This window comes from Entelurus aequoreus, linkage group LG25, assembly GCF_033978785.1.
Source record: "Entelurus aequoreus isolate RoL-2023_Sb linkage group LG25, RoL_Eaeq_v1.1, whole genome shotgun sequence".
Classification (NCBI taxonomy): domain Eukaryota; kingdom Metazoa; phylum Chordata; class Actinopteri; order Syngnathiformes; family Syngnathidae; genus Entelurus; species Entelurus aequoreus.
The window spans coordinates 15,531,762-15,555,401 of record NC_084755.1 but is presented as its reverse complement, the minus strand read 5'-3'; the positions used below and the strand labels follow the sequence as shown (position 1 = coordinate 15,555,401).

General features: G+C 42.6%; 1 protein-coding gene across 7 annotated transcripts in view; it reads left to right on the top strand.

Annotated features, from left to right (window-relative positions):
• The window catches only part of gdpd3a (glycerophosphodiester phosphodiesterase domain containing 3a), a 38,405-nt gene extending 29,896 nt beyond the window's left edge, over positions 1–8,509 (top strand). For all 7 annotated transcript variants that reach the window (XM_062036354.1, XM_062036352.1, XM_062036355.1 and 4 more), the window contains 3 exons: positions 1,589–1,648; positions 1,936–1,987; positions 8,312–8,509. In XM_062036354.1, the coding sequence (XP_061892338.1) occupies positions 1,589–1,648; positions 1,936–1,987; positions 8,312–8,440 (241 nt within the window). In that variant the 3' untranslated portion in view covers positions 8,441–8,509. The remainder of the gene's footprint in view (positions 1–1,588; positions 1,649–1,935; positions 1,988–8,311) is intronic.
• The last annotated feature ends 15,131 nt before the right edge of the window (positions 8,510–23,640 follow it).

Below are 23,640 nucleotides of genomic sequence, written 5' to 3'. Positions count from 1 at the left end.
TTGTGATCTCTTGAGGGAACTTCAACTGACCATCTAGATCGGCCCTTATGTTCCATTCTCCGCCAGCAGACAGGAGGGACTGGATGCTCTTGCTGCTGCTATATATATATATATATATATATATATATATATATATATATATATATATGTGTATGTGTATGTGTGTGTGTGTGTGTGTATATGTATGCATGTGTGTGTATGTATATATATATATATATGTATATGTGTATATATATATGTATACATGTGTATATGTATATATATGTGTGTATATATGTGTATATATATATGTGTATATATATATATGTGTATATATATATATATGTATATATATATATATGTATATATATATATATATATATATGTATATATATATATATATGTGTGTATATATATATATATATATATATGTGTATATATATATATATATATATATATATATATATATATATATATATATATATATATATATGTGTATATATATATATATATATATATATATATATATATATATGTGTATATATATATATATATATATATATGTGTATATATATATATATATATATATATATGTATATATATATATATATATATATATATATATATATATATATATATGTGTATATATATATACATATATATATATATATATATGTGCATATATATATATGTATATATATATGTATGTGTGTATATATGTATGTGTATACATATATATATATGTATATATGTATGTGTATACATATATATATGTATATATGTATGTGTATACATATATATATGTATATATGTATGTGTATACATATATATATGTATATATGTATGTGTATACATATATATATGTATATATGTATGTGTATACATATATATATGTATGTGTATACATATATATACATGTATACATATATACACGGTATATATATGTTTATGTATACATACTGTATATACACAGGTATATATGAATTCTGTACTCACTTTTTTAGGATTTCCTATAATTTTCATTATAGTTTTATTTATACATTTTGTATCCATTGATGCATTTTATTCTTATTATTTGTTAAATTTTTTGATGTGAGAAAATTTAAACTAGTGATGTCACTGTCTATGCATGGAAAAATGACACCACCTTCTTGAATGTTTACAAAGAAAACACAACAAAAATGAAAAAAAATGTTTCAGAATAATTAACATTTGTGTAATTTTAAATGATTTCCTTAAATAAAAAAAGCATAAGAACGAACAAGTCTTATGAATGGTTCTTTGAAAAAAAGGGCCCTTCAAGAACTGGCTCCCTTCCAAGAGCCATAAATTCCATCTCTGGGCTACGGCAGCACCACTAGGACAAAATGCATCAATACATATAAAAGCAAGAAGTGCAAGACAATGAAACACCTGGCAACGCAGCATCATGACAGGTGCACAAACATCACCAGGTCCTTTTTCTTAGTTTATCCATGTCACGATTTCATGCAGGCTGTGTCTTCAGAATTTTACTAAATGCACTTTGGACACCCCTGATCTAATGTGTGTTTGTTGGAAGATTCATGTCCTGCATTGCAATCCCAAGTGTCTCTTTTTGTGTGAGCAGGTCCTTTATTCCCCAAAAGAAGATCCTGAGGAACAGACTGGTCGTGACGTTGATAGAAAAGTGAGACAATGTGTCAAGTTGGCTTCTTTTTTGGGGGCGGGACATTTCTAGCTCATTCTTTTTCGAGCAAGGAATCTTAAATTGCAATTTCAACTTGAGTCAAAACTAATGTCAAACTGCCAAGTAGTGGAAGCGTGAGATTTTTGTGCATGGTATAAAAGAACAACGCTATTGATGACCTAGGGACAGGTACAGACAGACAGATTTCAGTTACCTGATGTGTGTCTTTACTCTATGAATGTGTTTTTTATGTCAAAATAATGAACTTGAAATATATTTCATTCTAGAGTCACGATGAGGAAAAGTCTCTTTGAACATCTTGCAGCTCGTGGGATTCAGGTATGATGCCATCCGTATTATTTCTTGTAGAATCCAAGTGATAGCCGTACTGGAACTGCTACCTTTTATTATCATATTTATTATTATTCCGTGTGTTTCCTCACATTTTGGCGGGGGGTCCCCGAACACACAACTTGGTGTTATAGTGATCTATCGTTTCTGTGAATGATCAAGGGTGATTTCTTTGTTTCTTTAGGTGGGTTTATTGTAGGCAGTTTTCATGAACCTCCACTCAGTGCGGCAACATCACACAACAACAACAGTCACGTTTTTGTCCTACCGTAAAGCAGGTCGTCTGCCGTAAACAACAACGTTGTGACACTCTCAAACAGGGCAACACTGCCATCTAGTGTACATGCATATGTGACATCTCCCTCCTTTTCAAGTTATATCAAATAACTGCAAAGTGTATCTTAACAGGTAATAATAGCTCAATTGAAATGAACAATATTACAATTGTGATGCCACATCATTGTCTAATACTTTCAAACCGCAAGTGGGCTATGTAACAGTAAATTCAAATCTGTAAAAATAGGTCTAAGTTGCAAATAACTCAAAGTGTACTTCCTTTGTCGCAATAAAAAAAGAAGCAATTACTCTTTACTCAAAATGTACAGAAGCTACATAACTGTTACACAAATGTTCCGTAAAACATAACTCAATGTGCATTCTCAAAGTGAACAGATGATTGTGTCATCTCTCTTCTTCTTCTTCCCCCCCAAAGGCCATACGTGTTTTTTTTTTGTTTTTTTTTAAGTCACCCCATTGTCCAATGTGAAACACCCAAAACACTTTTCTCTACAAGTCCAGTTTAGCGGCTGGCTTACTGACACGGCCAGACCTGGTCAAAACATGTCCTGGTGTTTGTGTTGGGGTTGTCAGCTCACTTGGATTTGGGCAGCTATCCTCTGTAACGGTGGCACACAGTGATTGAGAAATCATCCCACCACTCTCATTGGTGTGCACAGGTGGGGTAGTCTTTTCCGGCTCGGGGATTGGTTGTGCCCGAAGATGAAGTCTGTTACGCCGCAGCACTGCTCCTCCCTGTGTATTGACGATATAAGATCTCGGAGTAATACTTTCTTTTGAGACAACTGCTGGCGTCTTCCAAGATTTTTCGTTGTCAAGCTTGATGTAGACATTATCTCCCGGCTGTAGAGAAGGAAGATGTCTGGCACCATGACGGCGATTGTAATAGAAGGCTTGTTTAGTCTTTTCTTTAGCATCCTTTTGCTTGACAGTCTTTCTGTTGGGCCATTTAGGTTGCAGATTTTTCTCGAGCGTAGGGAGAGTTGTTCGGATCTTCCTCCCCATCAGCAGTTCTGCTGGGCAAACTCCTGTGGTAGTGCAGGGAGTTGAACGATAGCACATGAGAGCTACCAGTGGATCGTCCTGTCGGAGGATTCTCTTTGCTGTCTGCACTGGTCTTTCTGCAAGTCCGTTTCCTTGAGGGTGGTGAGGACTAGACGTAATGTGTCTGAAATCCAGTTGTCGTGCCAACTCCTGGAATTCCGCACTGGAAAATTGAGGTCCGTTGTCACTCACCACCTCGTCCGGGAAACCAAACCTAGCGAAGGTTGCTTTCAGTCTCTGAATAACCTGAGCGCTGGTTGTTGATGGTAGATGCAGGATTTCCAGGTACCGTGAATAGTAATCAGATATCACCAGATAATCGTGCTTGTTGTGTTCGCAAAGGTCAAGAGCGATTCGTTTCCATGGACTGTCTGGCAGGGGTGTGGAGATGAGTGGCTCCTTCTGCTGAGCTTGCTTCTGCTCCTGACAGGTCCTGCACGACTCTACAATGTTCTTAAGTCCTACAGAGAGTCGTGGCCACCAAACCGATGTTTTGGCCCTTTCTCTGCACTTTTTGAGCCCTTGATGTCCATCGTGTATTTTCTGCAAAATATCTGCTCTTAATAACTTTGGAATAACAATTCTGTTTCCTCGTGTGACCAAGCCATCAGCTTCTGATAGTTCATTTTTCACTTTTAGAAAGTCTCTGGCACACGGTGGGACATTAGCAATGTGTTCTGGCCATCCTGACCTGATTAGTTTGATGACAGCCTGTAGCTGTCGGCCATTGTTGCTGTCCTGATGCTCTCCATTCTGGTTGGAGATGCTGGGATGCCCTGCATCACTGTGGCTACGTAGCACGCCACATCATCCTGAGTGTCAGTCTCTCCTTTTGTGTGCGTTTGTGGGCTACGAGACAGGGCATCTGCAACTACAAGAGTTTTCCCTGGCACATATTCTGCTACCGGTTTGTACCTCAGGAGTCTCATCAGTAACCGCTGACATCTTAAAGGAACATTGTCCAGACTTCTATTGTTGACAAGCGGTACTAATGGTTTGTGATCGGTCTCAAGCCTGAACTGATCCAAGCCGCAAACATACTTGTCAAATTTTTCACAGGCCCATACACCAGCCAGACACTCTTTCTCGATCTGGGCGTAACGTGTTTCGGCTTCAGTGAGACGTCTGGAGCAGTAGGCTACTGGCTTCCGCTCCTCTCCATGGAGTTGGAGCAGTACGCCCCCCAGGCCGTAACTACTGGCGTCTGCGGACACAGCTGTGGGCTTAGCAACATCGTAGAAGGAAAGAACCGGTGCTGTGGTCAGCATCTCCTTAATGTTCTCAAATGCTGTCTGCTGTGTGTGGCTCCAGGTCCAGATGTTCCTGCTTTTCAAAAGCTCATATAATGGTTGACCTTTTGTAGATAGGCTAGGAACTTACCTCCCCAGGTAGTTCACCATGCCCAGAACTCTTTTAAGCTCCTGGACATTTCTTGGAGGGGCCAGCTGTCGAATGGCCTCAACTTTGTCAGGGTCGGGTCTGACCCCTGACTGATCGTTGAGGTGTCACAAAAAACGTAGTTGGCTTTGTCTGAGGGAGCATTTGTCTTTATTGAGCTTCAGGCCTGCTGATTCAACGCGTTGAAGTACCTTTTCAAGTCTAATGTCATGCTGTTCCATCGAGGTCCCATAGACCAGGATGTCGTCCATAAAAACTTCAACACCTTCCAGCCCTTGCAGCGTCTCCAGCATTTTTCGCTGGAAGATTTCCGGTGCGCTGGTGATCCCGAAATGGTAATCTCTTAAAACAGTATCTGCCAAACGGTGTAATAAAAGTTGTTAGCTTGCAGCTGTCTGAGTGCAGCGGGATCTGCCAGAACCCACTCGCAGCATCAAGAGAGGAGAACACCGTTGCGCCACTGAGCTTGGCCGTGATCTCATCCGAGGTAGGTAAAATATAACTCTCTCTTTTGACTGAATCGTTAAGCTGTTTCAAGTCCACACATATCCTGGCTTTGCCAGTGTTCTTCTTCAGAACAGGTACCATTAGTGCACACCATTCAGTTGGCTGTGTTACTGGCTCTATGATGTCGTTATACTCCATCCTGTGTAGAATCTTTGACTTTTTGTAAAATTGGGAAGGGCACACGTCATGCGGAATGAACAGCATACGGTTGGGCACCATCTTTCAGCAGTATTCTAACTGGTTTAGTGTGCCATGCTCACCGTAAGCTTGCTGATGTCCTGTGGTGTGTGTCACTTCGTCGACTCGTCGCACCAAGTTCATTCTTACTGAAAGGGACCGGCTGAGTAGATTGTTGACACTACTGCCGCGCACAACGTATGCTTTAAAGGGGTAATCCTTCCCTTTGTAGCTAACTGTTGCTTTAAATCGGCCCAGACGCAACAGTTCACCTCCCGGGCTGTCCAGAGGAATGTCAGTAGGTTCCAGTGCTCTCAGTGGGGTGAGTTTGTGAAATGCATCCTCACTTAATACACTGACATCAGCTCCTGTGTCAATTTTAAATTCCATTGGGATGGAATCCACCTGTAGTTGAACAGTCCACTGTTCTTTCTCATCTCCACTGCACACTGAACCTAAGAAATAGGATGTCTGTTCAACATGCCCATTTTCTGTGACTTCCTTCACTGACTTGTTGCTGTTGCGACACAATCTGGCCCAATGTCCGATTTTATGGCAGTTGTGGCAAGTAGCTTTTCTTGCAGGGCATTTTCCCTCTCTGCCATGCTCAGCTTTCCCGCATTTTCAACATTTATTTTCATTCTCCCATTTTCTGTCTTTTGTCTTGCCTTGTTGTTGTTTCCAATGATGTTGTTGTTTGTAACGCACCTCCTGTACTGATCCCATCTTGTCTCCCTGCAGGTTTACTTGTGCCGCAACCTCCTCTGACTGCCTGACGGTCTGTATTGTCAGTGCGAGCGTTAGGTCCGCCATTAGCTGTAGCCTGCGTGAGAGCTCCTTGTCAATTATCCCGACAACAATACGGTCGCGGATATTTTCATCCCGGCAGGCACCGAACTCACAGTGCTCTGACAGATCGTACAGGGATCTGATAAAACACTCTGCCTTCTCCCCAGGCCGCTGGACACGCTGGTGAAAACATGCTCTCTCATGGATAATATTCCTCCTCGGGAAAAAATACTCGTCAAACTTTTTCACCACGCGGTCAAAGTTGTTTCTATGTCCGTCTTCGGCAAAGGTGAACGATTTATATATATTTTCTGCTTCGTTGCCCATTGCATAAATCAGGCAGCTCACCTGCACGTCACCATCCTCATTGTTGAGTTTCGTCGCAAGTCTGTATCGCTCAAAGCGCTGTCTCCAGTCGAGCCATTCCGTCGGCTTGTCAAAGGCAAAACTCGCTGGGGGATTAAACTTCGCCATGTTGTCTATTTCCGTCTTAAATTGAACTTTGTGACTCACGGACCACTTCTGACACCATGTGAATGATCGAGGGCGATTTCTTTGTTTCTTTAGGTGGGTTTATTGTAGGCAGTTTTCATGAACCTCCACTCAGTGCGGCAACATCACACAACAACAGTCACGTTTTTGTCCTACCGTAAAGCAGGTCGTCTGCCGTAAACATCAATGTTGTGACACTCTCAAACAGGGCAACACTGCCATCTAGTGTACATGCATATGTGACAGTTTCTATCAGGGGTGTCCAAACTTTATGACTTGGGGGCCACATTGGGCTAAACAAATCTGGCTGGGAGCCGAAAAGCCGACTGCATGTAAAGTTACTAAATATATATATTGCTATGATAAAAACGGCATGAAACAAAAAAAAACCCACTTATAATCGGCGGATAGATACGAAATAGATTCTAGACCTTTAAGCGTTGAAAGTAAAAAAAAAAATTATGTTTAGCGCCCTTTTGGATCTCTGAGAATTTTTGGGGGGTTTTCATATAAACTGTCATTTTTCAAAAAACAATAATGAATCAAAATCAATGTTATGAATTGTTGACCTGTTGAAGGCTCCAATCTCTTCACATCAAATATTCCACACATTAAGAAATCAAATAAAAGAATTGTAAGACTTATTCTGAACACTTTTATGAGTAGGGCTCTTTTGGATTCTTGGGAATTTTTGTAGGATTTTTGAAAACTACCTTTGTTAAGAAAAAAAAAAGAATAAAAAACATTGTTATTAATTATTGACCTATTTAAGGCTCAAGTTACTTCACATCAAATATTCCACTTTGAAATTAATGTGGGAAAATATGATATATTTTGTGTATTTGCCATAGCAAACAGGGTTTTCTTGAACAAAAAGGGCAAAAAAAACATAAGAAAATAATAATAACTACATCGAAAGATAGATTTGAAGTTGATCTAGAGATTTAAGCGTTGAAAAAAATTAATCTAAAACTCTAAAGTTGTGTATAGAGGCTCTCACGGGTCTGCAAGTTGGCCTCAAGGGGCTCCAGACCCAAGACGTGGACACGGTAAAGGTATAGCATTTAGGGAACTTGCTTGATTTGGCGACGCTCAACAACACGCTTCTTTACCTCATCAGTGTCAACTGTCATGCATATGTCACAACTCAACTTATTGAACAAACTTAAATATTGTTTTCACCACAGTCACATTTTGTCTATTACTACTTCTGTTAACCACAGCTATCAGCCCAATGCATGTATTGTGACATGTTGTCTTTAGGATCATTTCATTGCATTCTTTCACAAAGAAAAGGCTAAAAAAAACAAGGCTTTCTAGGGAATAATGCGATCGGTATTTTAAGGACCCCAACGATCGCGTTGTATCGACTTATTTTGACCATTTTTATGAATGACCAGGTTCCCGGGACCAAACTTGAGGGGGGCCCTAAATGTGTATGTATATTGTCTATTGGTTTTGAAATTACAAATATCAAAATGGTTTAGATTTTTCAGTGGAAAAAGTTTGTGAGCTCCTGAGTCATGTGCATGAAATACACGAGTGTTTTCCAACAATGAATACAATATTCCATCCGGTGCTTAACGTGTAATTGACGTGTGATTGCAGGTGCATTTGTTTGTGTGCAATAAGGACGAAGACATAAGGGCGGCGTTGGATTTGGGGGCCACGGGGGTGATGAGTGACTACCCCTCGCGTCTCTCACGCACCCTCAGTAGAATCAAACGTCAAGAGTGACCTGTCTGCTCACATGTGGCAGCTTTCTGGTGCACAACACACCAGACTGAAATGTAGACCTTAATAAAACAGGTGAACTTTTTAAAATATATATGTCTGTATATGTGTATGTGTATGTACACAGCAAAACATGCTGGGTTATTTTGGCAAACCAATTTATGGGTTGCTAGATTTAAGTTAAATTTTTAGTTAAAGTTTGGAGTTATTTTTATGAAGAGCAACTAATTTTTTTGGATTGTAATGGTATTATTGTTACTCATTTTCTGGGTAATCAAAATTATGAACCATTTTTGGGTTGTTTTTCAATGAGTAACCCATTTTTGGGTGGGAGGAGCTGAACGAAGTGGCTGGGGAGAGGGAAGTCTGGGCTTCTCTGCTTAGGCTGCTGCTTCCACGACCCGACCTCGGATAAGCGGAAGAAAATGGATGAATGGATGGCTTTTTAAAAAAAATTTAAGTTACTTTTTTCTTGAAGGGGATGTTATTACTCATTAGAGATGCGCGGTTTGCGGACACAACCGCGGAGTCCGCGGGTCGGGCGGATGCATGACGAAAAAAATAGATTTTAATTAGATTCGGGCAGGTGGTGGTTGAACCAATTCTCTCGAATGTCTGCTGATTTTCACCCAATCAACAATATAAAGGGAGTGCCGTGTTGGTACTGCCTTTATCACCCTCTACAACACATATGTCAGAGTCAAGGCCCGCGGGCCATATCCGGCCCGCGAGAAGGTTTTTTACGGCCCTTGGGATGATCTTGATTTATTATTAGAACCGGCCCGCAGACCGCAGATCTTTTACACGCACCAAGCGGATGCCGGTCCAAGGTTCCGAAAGGGGGCGAGCGGCCCGCCGGGACGCGCCTGCCGGCCGAAGGGCTGCAGCCTGGCCGTCAGTCGCGGAGCCCGCCGTGCCACGCGGGGGGCGGGCCGAAACCCGGCCCCGAGGCCCTGAGACTTCTGCTTTGTTTCCCCAAACCGCGCGTCACCGCCGGGCCCGCACCACCGTCGGGCTGCAGCCCGAGCGTCGGTGGCGGAACCCGTCATGTGCCGCGCGCGCCAAGCGGAGCGGGGGGGTCAAGCGGGCCGAAACCCGCAGGCCACCCCCTCACCACGAGGCCCTGAGACTTCTGCGTTTGACCCCTACGCGCGGCCCGTCGGGACGCGCCCGCCGTCAAGCCACGAGGGCCAGCCGTCGGGTCGCGGAGCCCGCCGTGCCACGCGCGCCAAGGGGCGGGCCGAAACCAGCGGGGGGTTTCGGGCACCCAACTCGCCTCCCTCCCACGGAGGGAGGAGGGGGGTTTAATGTGAACATTACTGTGCAATCACATATTTAGAGTTTTTACTCAATTCAAGTTTAAAAGTTAAAGTTTAATATTTGTTTTCACTGCATGTTACTTCTCCTTAAACAAAGTGTTGTTTTTGATTTATAGATTTTTGCACTTTATTTTATTGTATTTCAATTTAATTATATTTTAAAAATATTTCAGTTGAGTGGATGATAGAAAATTGCTATTATTGTTTTTTTCTTTGAAGTAAATTTAGCCCACTTTTGCTAAAATAGAAAATATAGGCTACTGATGGTGCCTTGAATACCGGTTTCTTTCATTTAATGTTCATGTTATGGGGATTTTTATATAAAGGAAATTTGTCTTTTGTGTCTGTTGAAAATTAAAGATTACTGACAGAGCCATAAGAAAATATTGCTTTATTTATCTGATCATATTGGAATATATTTGTTAGGTTTTCAGTAGGTTCAATTAGGTTCACTAGACTATATGCGTCATTTAAAAATTTTTCAATGAACATTCGAACAGTCCGGCCCTCGGCTTGTAGCAAAATTTTTTATTTGGCCCTCCGTCCATTTGACTTTGACACCCCTGCTCTACAACATGTACAGCCAGCGTGCTAGCCCAGCCACATGTTGTATGCAGCATCTGCTTGCACACATAAGTGACAGCAAGGCATACTTGGTCCACAGCCATACAGGTTACACTGACGGTGACCGTATAAAACAACTTTAACACTCTTAATATGTGCCACACTGTGAACCCACACCAAACAAGAATGACAAACACATTTCGGGAGAACATCCGCACCGTGAGACAACATAAACACAACAGAACAAATACCCAGAACACCTTGCAGTCCTAACTCTTCCTGGCTGAAATATACACCCCGCTACCACCAAACCCCGCCCACCTCAACCGACGCACGGAGGGGGGTGGGTTGATGTGTGGGGGCGCAGTGTAGGGGGGGCGGGGTTTGGTGTTAGCGGGGGGGGGAGGGGGGGGTGTATATTTCAGCCAGGAAGAGTTAGGACTGCAAGGTGTTCTGGGTATTTGTTCTGTTGTGTTTATGTTGTGTTACGGTGCGGATGTTCTCCCGAAATGTGTTTGTCATTCTTGTTTGGTGTGGGTTCACAGTGTGGCACATATTAAGAGTGTTAAAGTTGTTTTATACGGCCACCATCAGTGTAACCTGTATGGCTGTGGACCAAGTATGCCTTGCTGTCACTTACGTGTGCAAGCAGAAGCCGCACACAACATGTGACTGGGCTGACACGCTGTCTGTACATGTTGTAGAGGGTAATAAAGACAGTACCATCACAGCACGCCCTAATTATTGCTGTTAGGGTGTGACCCCTGGTCTATATTATATATATATAACAACGAGCCGGTGGCGGGCAGTTGTGGCTTTGATAAAATGTTAGTTCGGTTGGATGGCAGGTGGATGACGACCTTTGTGATGCGGATGAAGTAATTGCCTATCCGCGCATCTCTATTACTCATTGACATTATTTACAATCACACATCTTATGTACATTAAATGCGACCTCTACCTTTTAAAAAGTTACTAAATATTTGAGCATGCTGTTTAGCAGTGGTCCCCAACTTTCTTTGCACCACGGAAACGGTTTAATGTAAGCATTATTTTTTCCACTTGAGCCAGATAAACACAGCAAAAATAAGTGCATGAAAAATCTTGTCCAGAGTGTACGCCGCCTTTCGCCCATGTGAGAGCTGGCATAGGCTGCAGCACCCGCCGTGACCCCGTAAGGGACCAGCGGTAGAAAATGGATGGATGGATGTTCATTAATGTGCATTGTATCATGTCACAAAGTTAGAACAACTTCCTATGTATTTATTGTACATCTATAAACAAGCTTATTAGTGTGTCTAGTGCAGGGGTCGGCAACCGGCGGCTCCGGAGCCGCATGCGGCTCTTTGATCACTCTGATGCGGCTCAACTGCATACTTGCCAAACCTCCCGATTTTTCCGGGAGACTCACGAATTTCAGTGCCCCTCCCAAAAATCTCCCGGGGCAACCATTCTCCAATTTTCACCTGGACAACAATATTGAGGGCGTGCCGTGATGGCACTGCCTTTAGCGTCCGCTTTTTCACCATACTAACTGCGTGCCGGCCCAGTCACATGTTGTCTGCGGCTTCTGTATACACACGTAAGTGACTGCAAGGCATATTTGATCAACAGCCATACAGGTTACACTGAGGGTGTCGATATAAACAACTTTAACACTGTTACAAATATGCGCCACACTGTGAACACACACCAAACAAGAATGACAAACACATTTCGGGAGAACATCCGCACCGTAACACAACATAAAAACAACAGAACAAATACCCAGAATCCTTTGCAGCCCAAACTCTTCTGCTACCACCAAACCCCGCTACCACCAAGTACTTGGTCGAGGGGGGGTTGGGGGTGTGGTTATTTACAGCTAGAATTCACCAACTCGAGTATTTCATATATATATATATATATATATATATATATATATATATATATATATATATATATATATATATATATATATATATATATATATATATATATATATATATATGTATGTATATATATATATATATATGTATGTATATATATATACATATATATATATGTATATATATATGTATGTATATATATATATATGTATGTATATATGTATATGTATATATATATATATATGTGTATATATATATGTGTGTATATATATATGTGTGTATATATATATGTGTGTATATATATATATATGTATATATATATATATGTATATATGTGTATATATATATATATGTATATATATATATGTATATATGTGTATATATATGTATATATGTGTATGTGTATATATATGTATATATATGTATATATATATACTGAAAGATATATATATATCTTCATATATCAATATTTTGTGTTACTTATTAATTTTCATAGTCATATTACATATAGCTAATGTTCCATATTGTACTCTTTGCTTTTCTTTTCATCCCATGACAAAGTGCTCGCACTTGGGCCGGCCTTGAAGTAGAAGGCAGAGAGGAGGAATTCCTCCTTCCTGTGCTTCCCAGGCCGACTCAAGATAAGAGACAATGAGCATGTGTTTGAGGTGAGACAAGTGAGGGCGGGGGGAGATACTGAAGAGGAGAGGGCTTTCCGGGAAGTTTTCAGATCAACTTGGGCTACGCATTTGGATGTGTTGTTCGAGGCTGGTCTCTATTCTCAAATATTTGACAATAAAATGAGAAAATACCTATTCTGTGATTGGTGTATATTCGAGATCAGTTTATGTGTCATCTAAGTAACTTGGGACTGACCAGCGTTTTACATCCCACTTGGAGGAACATCTGGTCAAACGCAACAATTTGGGGGCTTCGTCCGAGATGACACGCTGACAATTGGACCTTCTCTTGCAATCTTCTGGACAGACTCACATGGCCAAAACATAATTCAAGGTAAGCAGAACCTTTCTTTTTAGATAAAATCTGCATTAGGAGTCTGCCCAGAAGTCTGTAAGTTAAACACTGCTTCGTACCCCAGACACAGAATGGTGATTTTGATAGATTGATTGCATTTTTGCCGAGCCTGCCATTGCATTAAAATTGTAAATAGGTGGTCAACTCACGTCATTGTGTCTCGATTACCGTGACGGGCAGTTTCATTGACGAGTGAACTAATAGTTGGGTGTGGCTCACCCTGGGTAGTTGGTCGCCGCCTAAAAGAGTAACGGGTTGGATGCCCATCATATGGTACAGTAAATACTCCCCGGTTGTGAGATCCCTGTTGACATTTTTATGTGCACACAAATTAAGGATGGGTCGGAGGCCATTTGTAAAATACAATAAATACTCCCTGGTTGCGAGTTCCCTACGGCATTAACGTGTGCGTTAAAATTAAGAAACGTACGGGAGGAGGCCCTTCTGTACCATATGATAAATTCCACGGCTGGAGGCCATTTGTAATAAATACAAAAAAGATTCCCCGGTTGTGAGGTCCCGGCGACACTTTAGTGTGCGCTAAAATTAAGGAAAAATAGACACAATGGCCAAGGAGTGTGACAGAAAAGAATGTGATGACGGCTGGGGAAAATGTGATGAATCATTACTGTTTAATAATCAATTGAATGCACTGTTGTCGACAATGGAATTAGCAGGTAAAGTTTAAAAAGAAAAAAAAAAAAAAGAAAAAAAAAGAGAACGTTCCTTGAAAGGGTTAAGAGGGAGTTTACAATACTCCCGTAAAATAAAAAATAAAATAAAAAAGTAACTGGAAGTGTTATGGTAAAGTGAAACGCAGAGAGAGTGCTTGTGTGTGTGTGTGTGTGTGTGTGTGTGTGTGTGTGTGTGTGTGTGTGTGCGCTGGTGAAAATGGTCAAGAGAAAAAAAAGAGCAGGGTTGGTGCTCGAGAATTTAAGAGTTTGGCGTATGATAAAAGTAAACGGGGATTACGTGGAAAAACGAAATGCAACGAAAGAACCGATGATTAATGACAGAATTGACTGATTGGTCTTTTGCCTGCCGCGCATGCGTAAGACAATTCAAACGACCCGCCCAGACTTTGACTAAGCCACCGCCCTATGACGTAAAGCCGGAGGCGTCTTTATACCCACTTTTGACAGTCACAGGAGGAGCCCTGGTGGTCGAAACAGAAACAAAGCTCTCTGGTCCACCCCCTACTCCTGTGACAAATGAGGGCGGTGCTCACACAGCCTCTCTAAGATTGAACCCTCCTCCAAAACTAATGCTGTCTCCTGAGTGTAAATCACCTCTGGTGCCTAAGCCCCAAAATAACAGCCACCCAGCGGAAAACCTCCCGAATATGCCTAATCTTACTAGACAGCAGATAATGCATGAGTCAACGCAAAACTCCTCACTTTACACGCCAGACCATTTTGTTGCCATAAACAAATGCCCTCCCCCAGTAGATGACAGCCTCTCACGTGCACATCAGACATTCTTGAACAACACACAACAGAGCAAGACTTTGTGGTCTCCTGTAACTGTTAATGGCTCAATGGAAGACTACATTGACCAACACCCACATGAACCACATGCATACAACATACGCTCAAAAAAGCTGGAGGGACACGCATATCCACTTTTTCCTGATAATAGCGGCAGATTCCAATATAAGCCTTTTGCTGTGGCAGACATGCAAGCCATTGTTGACAAACTTCCACCGGTGTCTGAAGGTGGGAGTCTTTGGCTTAACACGTTAGACAAACTAACAGCAGGGTACACTCTCTCAGTAGAAGACTTTAGAAGCATTTTGTATCGTTGTGTTTCCACACAAGATGGCAAAAATACAGAACAACAAGTAGGATTAATGGCTGAATCTTCGACCTCACCGATAACACCATACGTTACAAACATAGCTACTGCTATGCGCAGTCTCTTTCCTCAAGATGAGGATGATAAGGCTAGTGACAGAGCAGCAAGGAAGCAACTCCTTAATTTACAGATCGCTGAAAATAAAAGGTTAAAAGAACCAAAAGGTCAAAGATCAGCTAGGATATATTCAGCAGTGGGTGACCTTGCTTTTGAGTTCCAACAGGTGGAGGAAAGAATCCTCAACAGACGTGGGACCAGACGGTTGGACTCGGGTGGTGGACAACACGGTGCTTCAAAGTCAGTCCGGGGAAGAAACTGTTTTGCCTGTGACCAGCCTGGTCACTGGGCTCGAGAATGTCCGAATATTTCTGAACAGGAAAGGTCCCGGTTTGCCGGCAAACGAACATTATACCGGCGTGGCAAAGGACGCCCACCGCAGGAGCCCCAGCAGGAGATACAGACTGGCCCCCTGCTGGACATGAGTGTCAACGGACAGTGTTATCAGTTCGTGATTGACACTGGCGCCACCCATTCGATTCTGAATGCAGAGGTACCAAAGAAACTGTGTGCTTCCTCTTTAAAGGTCAAAGGCTTCGCTGGGGTCACAAGAAGGTTACCTGTCACCAAACCACTTCCGGTTCAGATTGCGGGACACACACTAAAGCACCCCTTCGTGATTGACCTGCACACACCCTGCCAGATTGGTAATGACCTCCTTTACAGACTGTACCCTGACATTCAATATCGCACAGAAGGAACCTTCCTGGTGTTACCTGACGGCTCAACCACCCAGCTGCGACACCACTACCAAGGCTCCTCCATGAGCTCATACCACAGCCTGAAATAACAGGAATGGCTGACATCCAACTGCTCTAACGATGAAAACCCTGACTGACTGAGATGCTTCCGTGTGTTCTGCCACCCGACTCGCCATATGTTATGATCACCAGTTAGACACTCGAACCAGGAGACCTTTGACTCCTTTGTATATTTATATATGTTGGAACTCAAGGTGTGGTTGCTCATGTTGACCTATCTTTGAAACAACTAGCATGGTATAAGATGGACACAATTGTGTCCCACATTGTTCACTTGCTCTCTGTCTCGCCTACAAAACCAAAGAACTTAGGTGCAATGATAAGACACGGCGTAGCTGCCAAACATTACACCGACACCCAAATACCACATTTTCAATTGTTTAGGTTTAGCACATAGTTGTGTTAAACACATAACTATGGGCTGCACTTTAGACACCTGTAGGCTACGAGGAGCTAGCAGCTACACAACAGCTGAGCTAAAACGACACATTACACATTTAAGCATATCAAATAATTATAGTTGCTCATTACATACACAAAGTTGCCATGGCAGAAGTCTGATAGAAAGTATTCAGTAACAAACGTGTCCGCATCATTCGACTTTCTACAACATGAGCTTGACTTAATCAATTATTGGGGCCACCAGGTGTGGTAAAATTTCAAAATACTATTGATAAAGCATCCGCCATACGGGTAGTATTTTTCTAGTATTTGTGACAATATAAAATATAAGCATATTTAGTGGAGTTTGAGTTATTTGTGATATTGCTAAGGGGTCCCCTACCCTAACACCACCCCCCAGTGGACCACAGAGGCTAAAGAGACTATCATTGACCTCAAACATGACTTGTCCTCCGCTACTTGACTATTAGCTGACCTTTTTCTTAGATGTTTCTGAAAGTGATAGTATGACTAACACAGTCCTTTTTCAGAAACAGAAGGGGGTGAGTGAGGGTGGATACAGACTCCTTGGAACAAAATCGACAATAATCCGACTCTGACACATTCCATAGTTTTAACGTTTTTCCCGTGGGTAAGAAGTTATAACTAATTTTCATTTGAAAATAACAATTTTACACATCGATAGTAGTTTAGTAGATCAAATTTAGAATATGGAGGAGGTGAGGGTGAACCATGTATAGTCTTTGATTTCACTGATATGATCAATACGGTACAAGGGAAAAGGTACGTACTGACTTGTGTTGACAATCACAGTGGTTGGCCGGAAGCAACAACAACCTCAAAAGAGGATGCAATATCAGTAATTAAATGACTTGTGAATGACCTTTCCCCAAAAAGATTAGGTCAGACAACGGCAACCATTAAAAAAAAATACTCACTTAGCCTTGGTCGAAAAGGCTTTCGGACTAGAACACAGGTTTGGGGTACCATCCTAAGTCCCAAGGTAAGGTTGAAAGGATGGACCAGAACATTAAAAACTAAATGGCTAAAATCTGTGCACAGACCAAATTTAATTGGATTGACATGTTGCAATTAGCGTTAATGATCATTCGAAGGTCCGTGAATAAAACTGTTTTACCGCCCTTTGAGTTTTTTCACCCTATGAGCTGCATACAGGTCAGCCCAGGACCAGCAGCCGCCATGGAAGGAGGCCTCAGCGTAAAACCAAAATGGTATTTTACACAAAAAATGCAGAATTTGTGTGCCAGTTCTTCTGTACAGATACGAGGATGACAGCCCGCCACTCCAGATTCCCTTCCGGCCGCTGAGAGGGTCAAGATCTAGGTCATCAAACGCAAGTGGACGGAGCCCAGGTGGACTGGTCCCTTCAAGGTCGTGGAACGGACGTCTCACGCCCTTCGATTAGCTGGAAAAGGGGACACCTGGTACCACCTCTCCCTCTACACTCCTGCTGAAGAACCTGACAGATTACCAGCGGATGTCATTGCTGACATCGCCACTACATCTGCCCCACTCGACCCCCAGCAGCGCCTTTTGAGCCTGAGGCAGCTGAAGAAGAACGGGAGCAGAAAACGACTCATTTTTAGTGTCATAGAAGAGCGAGGCTTTAATTACACACACATAATCCTACAGCCCAGAAGACGACGCTGAGAGAGAGATTTTCTACCTATATTACTCTTTTTAACTTCTATATTGTATATCCTTATTTGAGACCAGCCTTTATACTCGAAGTTATCCAATTTCTCTTGCTTGTTTTCAGCATAACTATCTGTGTCGTTATATTAAGTGAAAAGTTTGATGTTTATCCCCGTTTCGTTACCTGAATTACTCTGATTTTGATAGACGAAAAGCAGGATGTCACACCCGGTAGTGTTCCCTGACGGACTGGTGCTTGGGCGTGTTCTACTGTCTTTGTGTCTCAGTTCATCCTTCCTGACGACAGTGACTGACAAGTGTCTAAGAACAAACAGCGGACTTTAAATAGACTGGGTCAAAGGGGATAGCAAGACTTATTTTTTGACCTGTGCAGTGTGATTAATTACGGGGGACACAATAGCTATTACCGTGGTAATAACCTCTATATTTGTTACGACTCAACCCTGAACCATTGGTGTCGGATGCAGACAACATACTCTGGTAAGTTGTGCCAAGTCCCTTTTATGTTGTTTTGGGGGTTGAACAGGCTGGTACGGACCCTAAAGGGATTATTAAAATTAATATCCTTGAGAGGGCATTAACTACCTTTGCCCCCTCTGTAGCACCTAAAGTGCCACTCCACCTCGGTGACGTTACAAAAGCTCTCACATCTGTGTATACTAATGACATCACCACTGAAGACCTGGTAGCGTTGACCTTAGGAGCAGGTGCAGGCAACCTATGGCTTAGGTGGATGACTAGCAAGGCTAAGAGCCAAAACCTGGGTGACTGTGTTGCTTGTTCCGCTGGACGTCCTTTTCCCCACACTTACCCCGCCCCTTTTAAGTTGACTGACATAAATGGCTCAAACTGTCTTATTTCCTTGTTCTCTGAACCCACGCCACCAGGGTGCGATTTGTTGGCTAGTGTGTACCCTCCTGTTGACAATTCCACCCGACTTCTTCCATTTGTGGCCCAAAAGCTGAATTACACGTGTTTTCAATTCAAAGGACCCTCTTCGTCCCCCAACAAATTGGGTGACATTAACCCTTCCTGGTGCACCACACTGATAGATGGCTCAAGGATAGGCCCTTGGGCACGAGCTGACTTATTCTGGTATTGTGGGGAGCACAGATTGTACATTAGAATCCCAAAGTTATCCGTAGGGCTTTGTGCTATGGTTAGACTGGTGACCCCACTCACCCTAGTGGGTACCAAATTAACTCCCCTTGTAACTCCTGTCTCAGCGGCCTCTCTAACTTCTCGCCGACGCCGCCATGTTTTATCTCGAAGGAGTGTAAAGGGCTCCTTTGATCTGATGAGAAACCCTGATGGTGTTTACTTTGATGCAATTGGACAACCAAGAGGGGTCCCCTCACAACACAAATTGTGGTGTGAATCCTGTGCAGGTTTCGAGAACCTTCCTATCATTGGTGCTATTTTCCCTGTGACTGCTACTAAAAATGTAGAACGCATTAACTATGTTTTTTATAATCTGTTGAGACTGACCAACCTGACTCGTGACGCCGTTGAGGGACTTGCTGAACAACTTGCCCCGACCTCCCTCATGGCCATCCAGAACCGCATAGCCCTTGACCGCATCCTAGCCAAGGAAGAAGGTGTGTGTGTGCAATGTTTGGCGACCAATGCTGCACCTTCATTCCTAACAATGCTGCCCCCGATGGCTCGGTCAAGAGCGCCTTAGAAGGCCTCAGAGCCTAAGAACTTACTGAAGTTTCCGGTGTCTCTGACCCCTTTAAAGATTGGCTTCATAACACCTTTGGCAGGTGGTCTGACCTAATTAAGTCGGCCCTGGTCTCCATTGGAGTTTTCTTGGCCGTCATAACCTCATGCGGATGCTTTATTGCCCCTTGTGCTAGGTCTCTATGCACCCGCATCATTGTTAGAGCTGTCAAAGGTCAACCCCACCCTGTTTCTGGGCTTGCTATGTCACTGAAGGGGGTCAAGCATAGTGGTGACTTTCAGGGACTGTTAGTTTCCTTCCCTGACAATGACGACATTAACGTTGACTCCCTCCTTCTCTCTCCCATGTAACTATGGTTTGATTGTTTATCGATAGCTTGCTCGAAAACCAAAACAGCACCTACTTTAATGTAAGGCGTGCTTTAGAGGTGTTGCTCTCGTAGGAGAGATCTTTTGGATAAGATCTGAAGGGGGAATTGAAAGATATATATATATCTTCATATATCAATATTTTGTGTTACTTATTAATTTTCATAGTCATATTACATATAGCTAATGTTCCATATTGTACTCTTTGCTTTTCTTTTCATCCCATGACAAAGTGCTCGCACTTGGGCCGGCCTTGAAGTAGAAGGCAGAGAGGAGGAATTCCTCCTTCCTGTGCTTCCCAGGCCGACTCAAGATAAGAGACAATGAGCATGTGTTTGAGGTGAGACAAGTGAGGGCGGGGGGAGATACTGAAGAGGAGAGGGCTTTCCGGGAAGTTTTCAGATCAACTTGGGCTACGCATTTGGATGTGTTGTTCGAGGCTGGTCTCTATTCTCAAATATTTGACAATAAAATTAGAAAATACCTATTCTGTGATTGGTGTATATTCGAGATCAGTTTATGTGTCATCTAAGTAACTTGGGACTGACCAGCGTTTTACATCCCACTTGGAGGAACATCTGGTCAAACGCAACAATACATATACATATACATATATATATATATATATATATATATATATATATATATATATATTTATTTTATTTACATAGAAAACAAAAAAATACTTGAATTTCAGTGTTCCGTTGGCTATCCATTAGATGGCAGTATTGTCCTGTTTAACTTCTCCGTTCATTGGGCAGGCAAGCTGTTTATATTGTGGGAAAGCGGACGTGAGAACAGGCTGTCCCCACTCAGTCTCAGGTCCGCATTGAGCTGGAGGGGGCGTGGCCTCCAGCTCCGGCTGAATACCGGGAGTTTGTCGGGAGAAAATCTCTGCGGGGAGGTTGTCGGGAGAGGCGCTGAATACCGGGATTCTCCCGCTAAAAACGGGAGGGTTGGCAAGTATGCATTAAGTATTTTACTTAACCTTCAACCCGACGTCTTGTTGCATGCAGAAATTTTATTACATTTTCTCTGCAGTCGTTCAATTATTTCATAAATGTAACCCATAATAGTTTGTTTATACATAGCACAAAGCAAAAAAAAACTTTATATGCAGTGTTATTTCATTTTATATTTCAAAAGAGTTTTGTGGCTCCCATTGTTTTCTTTAATTTGTGAAACGGGTCAAAATGGCTCTTTGAGTGGTAAAGGTTGCCGACCCCTGGTCTAGTGGGACAGGCCAATGTTAAGTCGGAGAAAATGCAGTCCTTTTATAAACTATTTCATGTTTCTCTGCGGCCCGCTAGCAAATGCGTCACAGACCGGTACCGGTGGTTGGGGACAACTGGGCCTCAAAAAGGCGTTCCAATGTATAGACGATAAACAGCAATTTCAATAGGGCCCTTGCTTTGCTGCTCGGACCGTAATAAAATAAAATATTATCAATCAAATGTCTCAAAGGGCTGCACAAGCCACAACCACATCCTGGGCTCAGATCCCACATCAGGGCAACACAAAACTCAACCCAATGGGAACGAGAAAACTTGGAGGTGATCGCCTGAGCTGAGTGGCAAACTCAGGACCCTTGAAGGTGGTGGTGTCCAGGAAGTGTCCAGACTGACGTGGGGCTTGTGGTCGACTTGATGGTGAGGCTGGGGTTGTGAGTGTTCAATGTGTTCAGGAACACGCTAAACTCCTCCTCAGATGTCAAGAAATAATGGAGAGGCAATTTTGGGCAGGCGCCCAGGGCAGAGGTCTCCCATTCTGCCATGAAGATGTTCACGTGGGCCGGTGCAAACTTCTTCCCCATGGCCGTGCCTTTAATCTGGAGGCGGAAACGGCCATCGAATTCAAAATCGTTTCTCCTAAGATTGATTTCCAGGGGTTGCAAGAGCTCCTTCTTGGGCCTGCTGACATCCCGATGCCTACGGAAGATGTTCTTCACAGCTTGGATGTCCTCATCAATGCCCGTGATAATGTATCTATGTGAATTTTACTAGAATTAGGTGTTTTTGAAAGGTTTGCAAATACAAACATTAGTTTTTTTACTCAATATGACAATATAACTGTCACACTCAATATGACAGTTATTTAAATATAACTCCTAAACTAAACATGCAAAATAGCTAAGTTTGCATGTTGATCTATGTGAGTTTTACTGGAAAAATATTATTTTTTAAGGCTTGCAAATACAAAAATCTGTTTTTACTCAATATGACAGTATAACTGTCAAACTCAATATGACAGTTATTTAAACATAACTCCTAAACCAACAATGCAAAATGGCTAATAATGCCTGAAAGAATGTATCTTTGTGAGTTTTACTAGAAACATGAGCTTTTGTAAGGTTTGCAAGTACACAAAATAGTTTTTTACTCAATATGACCGTATAACGGTCATACTATAAATATGAAAGTTGTATAAACATAACTCCTAAACCAAACATGCAAAATGGCTAATAAAGCCTGAAATAGTGTATCTTTGTGAGTTTTACTAGAAACATATGTAAGGTTTGCAAACACAAAAATTTGTTTTTTACTCAATATGGCAGTATAGCTGTCACAGTAAATATGAAAGTTATATAAACATAATTCAAAAACCAAACATGCAATATGTCTAAAAATGCCTGTAATGTATGTATGTGAGTTTTACTACAATCAGGTGTTTTTGTAAGGTTTGCAAATACAAAAATTAGGTTTTACTCAATATGACAATATAACTTTCACACTCAATATGACAGTTTAACTGTCACACTCAAAATGACAGTTATTTAAACGTAACTATTAAAACCAAACATGCAATGCTAATAATGCCTGAAATAATGCATCTTTGTGAGTTTTACCCGAAACATATGTGTAGCAAGTCTTGTTCAGGCTGGTTAGCAGGATTTTTAGTTTGCTTTATTTTCTTTTTCTTTCCTTTCGGATTTTCTTCTCTCTCTCTCCTTCTCAATCTCCGTCTTTCTCTGCCTCTCCGGGCTGTTCCTCCTCCCCGGGCTCCTCACGCTACTTTAAATAAAGAGACAGGTGATCAGACAACCTGTTGGACCACGCCCCCTCCACATGCCTCCACCGCCAGTCCTAGGCCGGGCAGCCGTCTGGCCGCGCCCACTCCACTTCTGCACCTCAGCCAGCTCCTCAGCCTGCGTTCTCCACATCTCCGGCTCCGACAAAATCGTCCTCCACGTCTCCAGCATCGCTCAGGCGGCCATCTGGTGCCTGCACGCGGCGCCCTCTGTGGCCAGGGCATAGACTCTTTCTGTGCCAACAGCAGCGACGCCCAGGACATGGACGTGGATCTCGTTGGCTGCTGTGTGGGTCTGGTGCCACTCCCGTCCGCCTTCCTGACAGCCAAGAAGGTGGCCATTCCTTGGCCTTCTGACTCGCCGGCTGCAGCAGCGGTCTACTCGCCGCCGCCACCAGACTCGTCCCCAATGGATTCGGGGACACTTAGGCCGGCGACCCACCACCAGTTCCCCCCTCCGCCCTCCCTTGTCTCTTGATCTCGTTTTTCTGCTTTCAGTCCAAGGACATCTGGAATCTGTCCATAAGGAGGGGGGTACTGTCACGGCGCGGGCTCGAACCCGCTTTTCTCCGGCAGCTGGGTCTGCC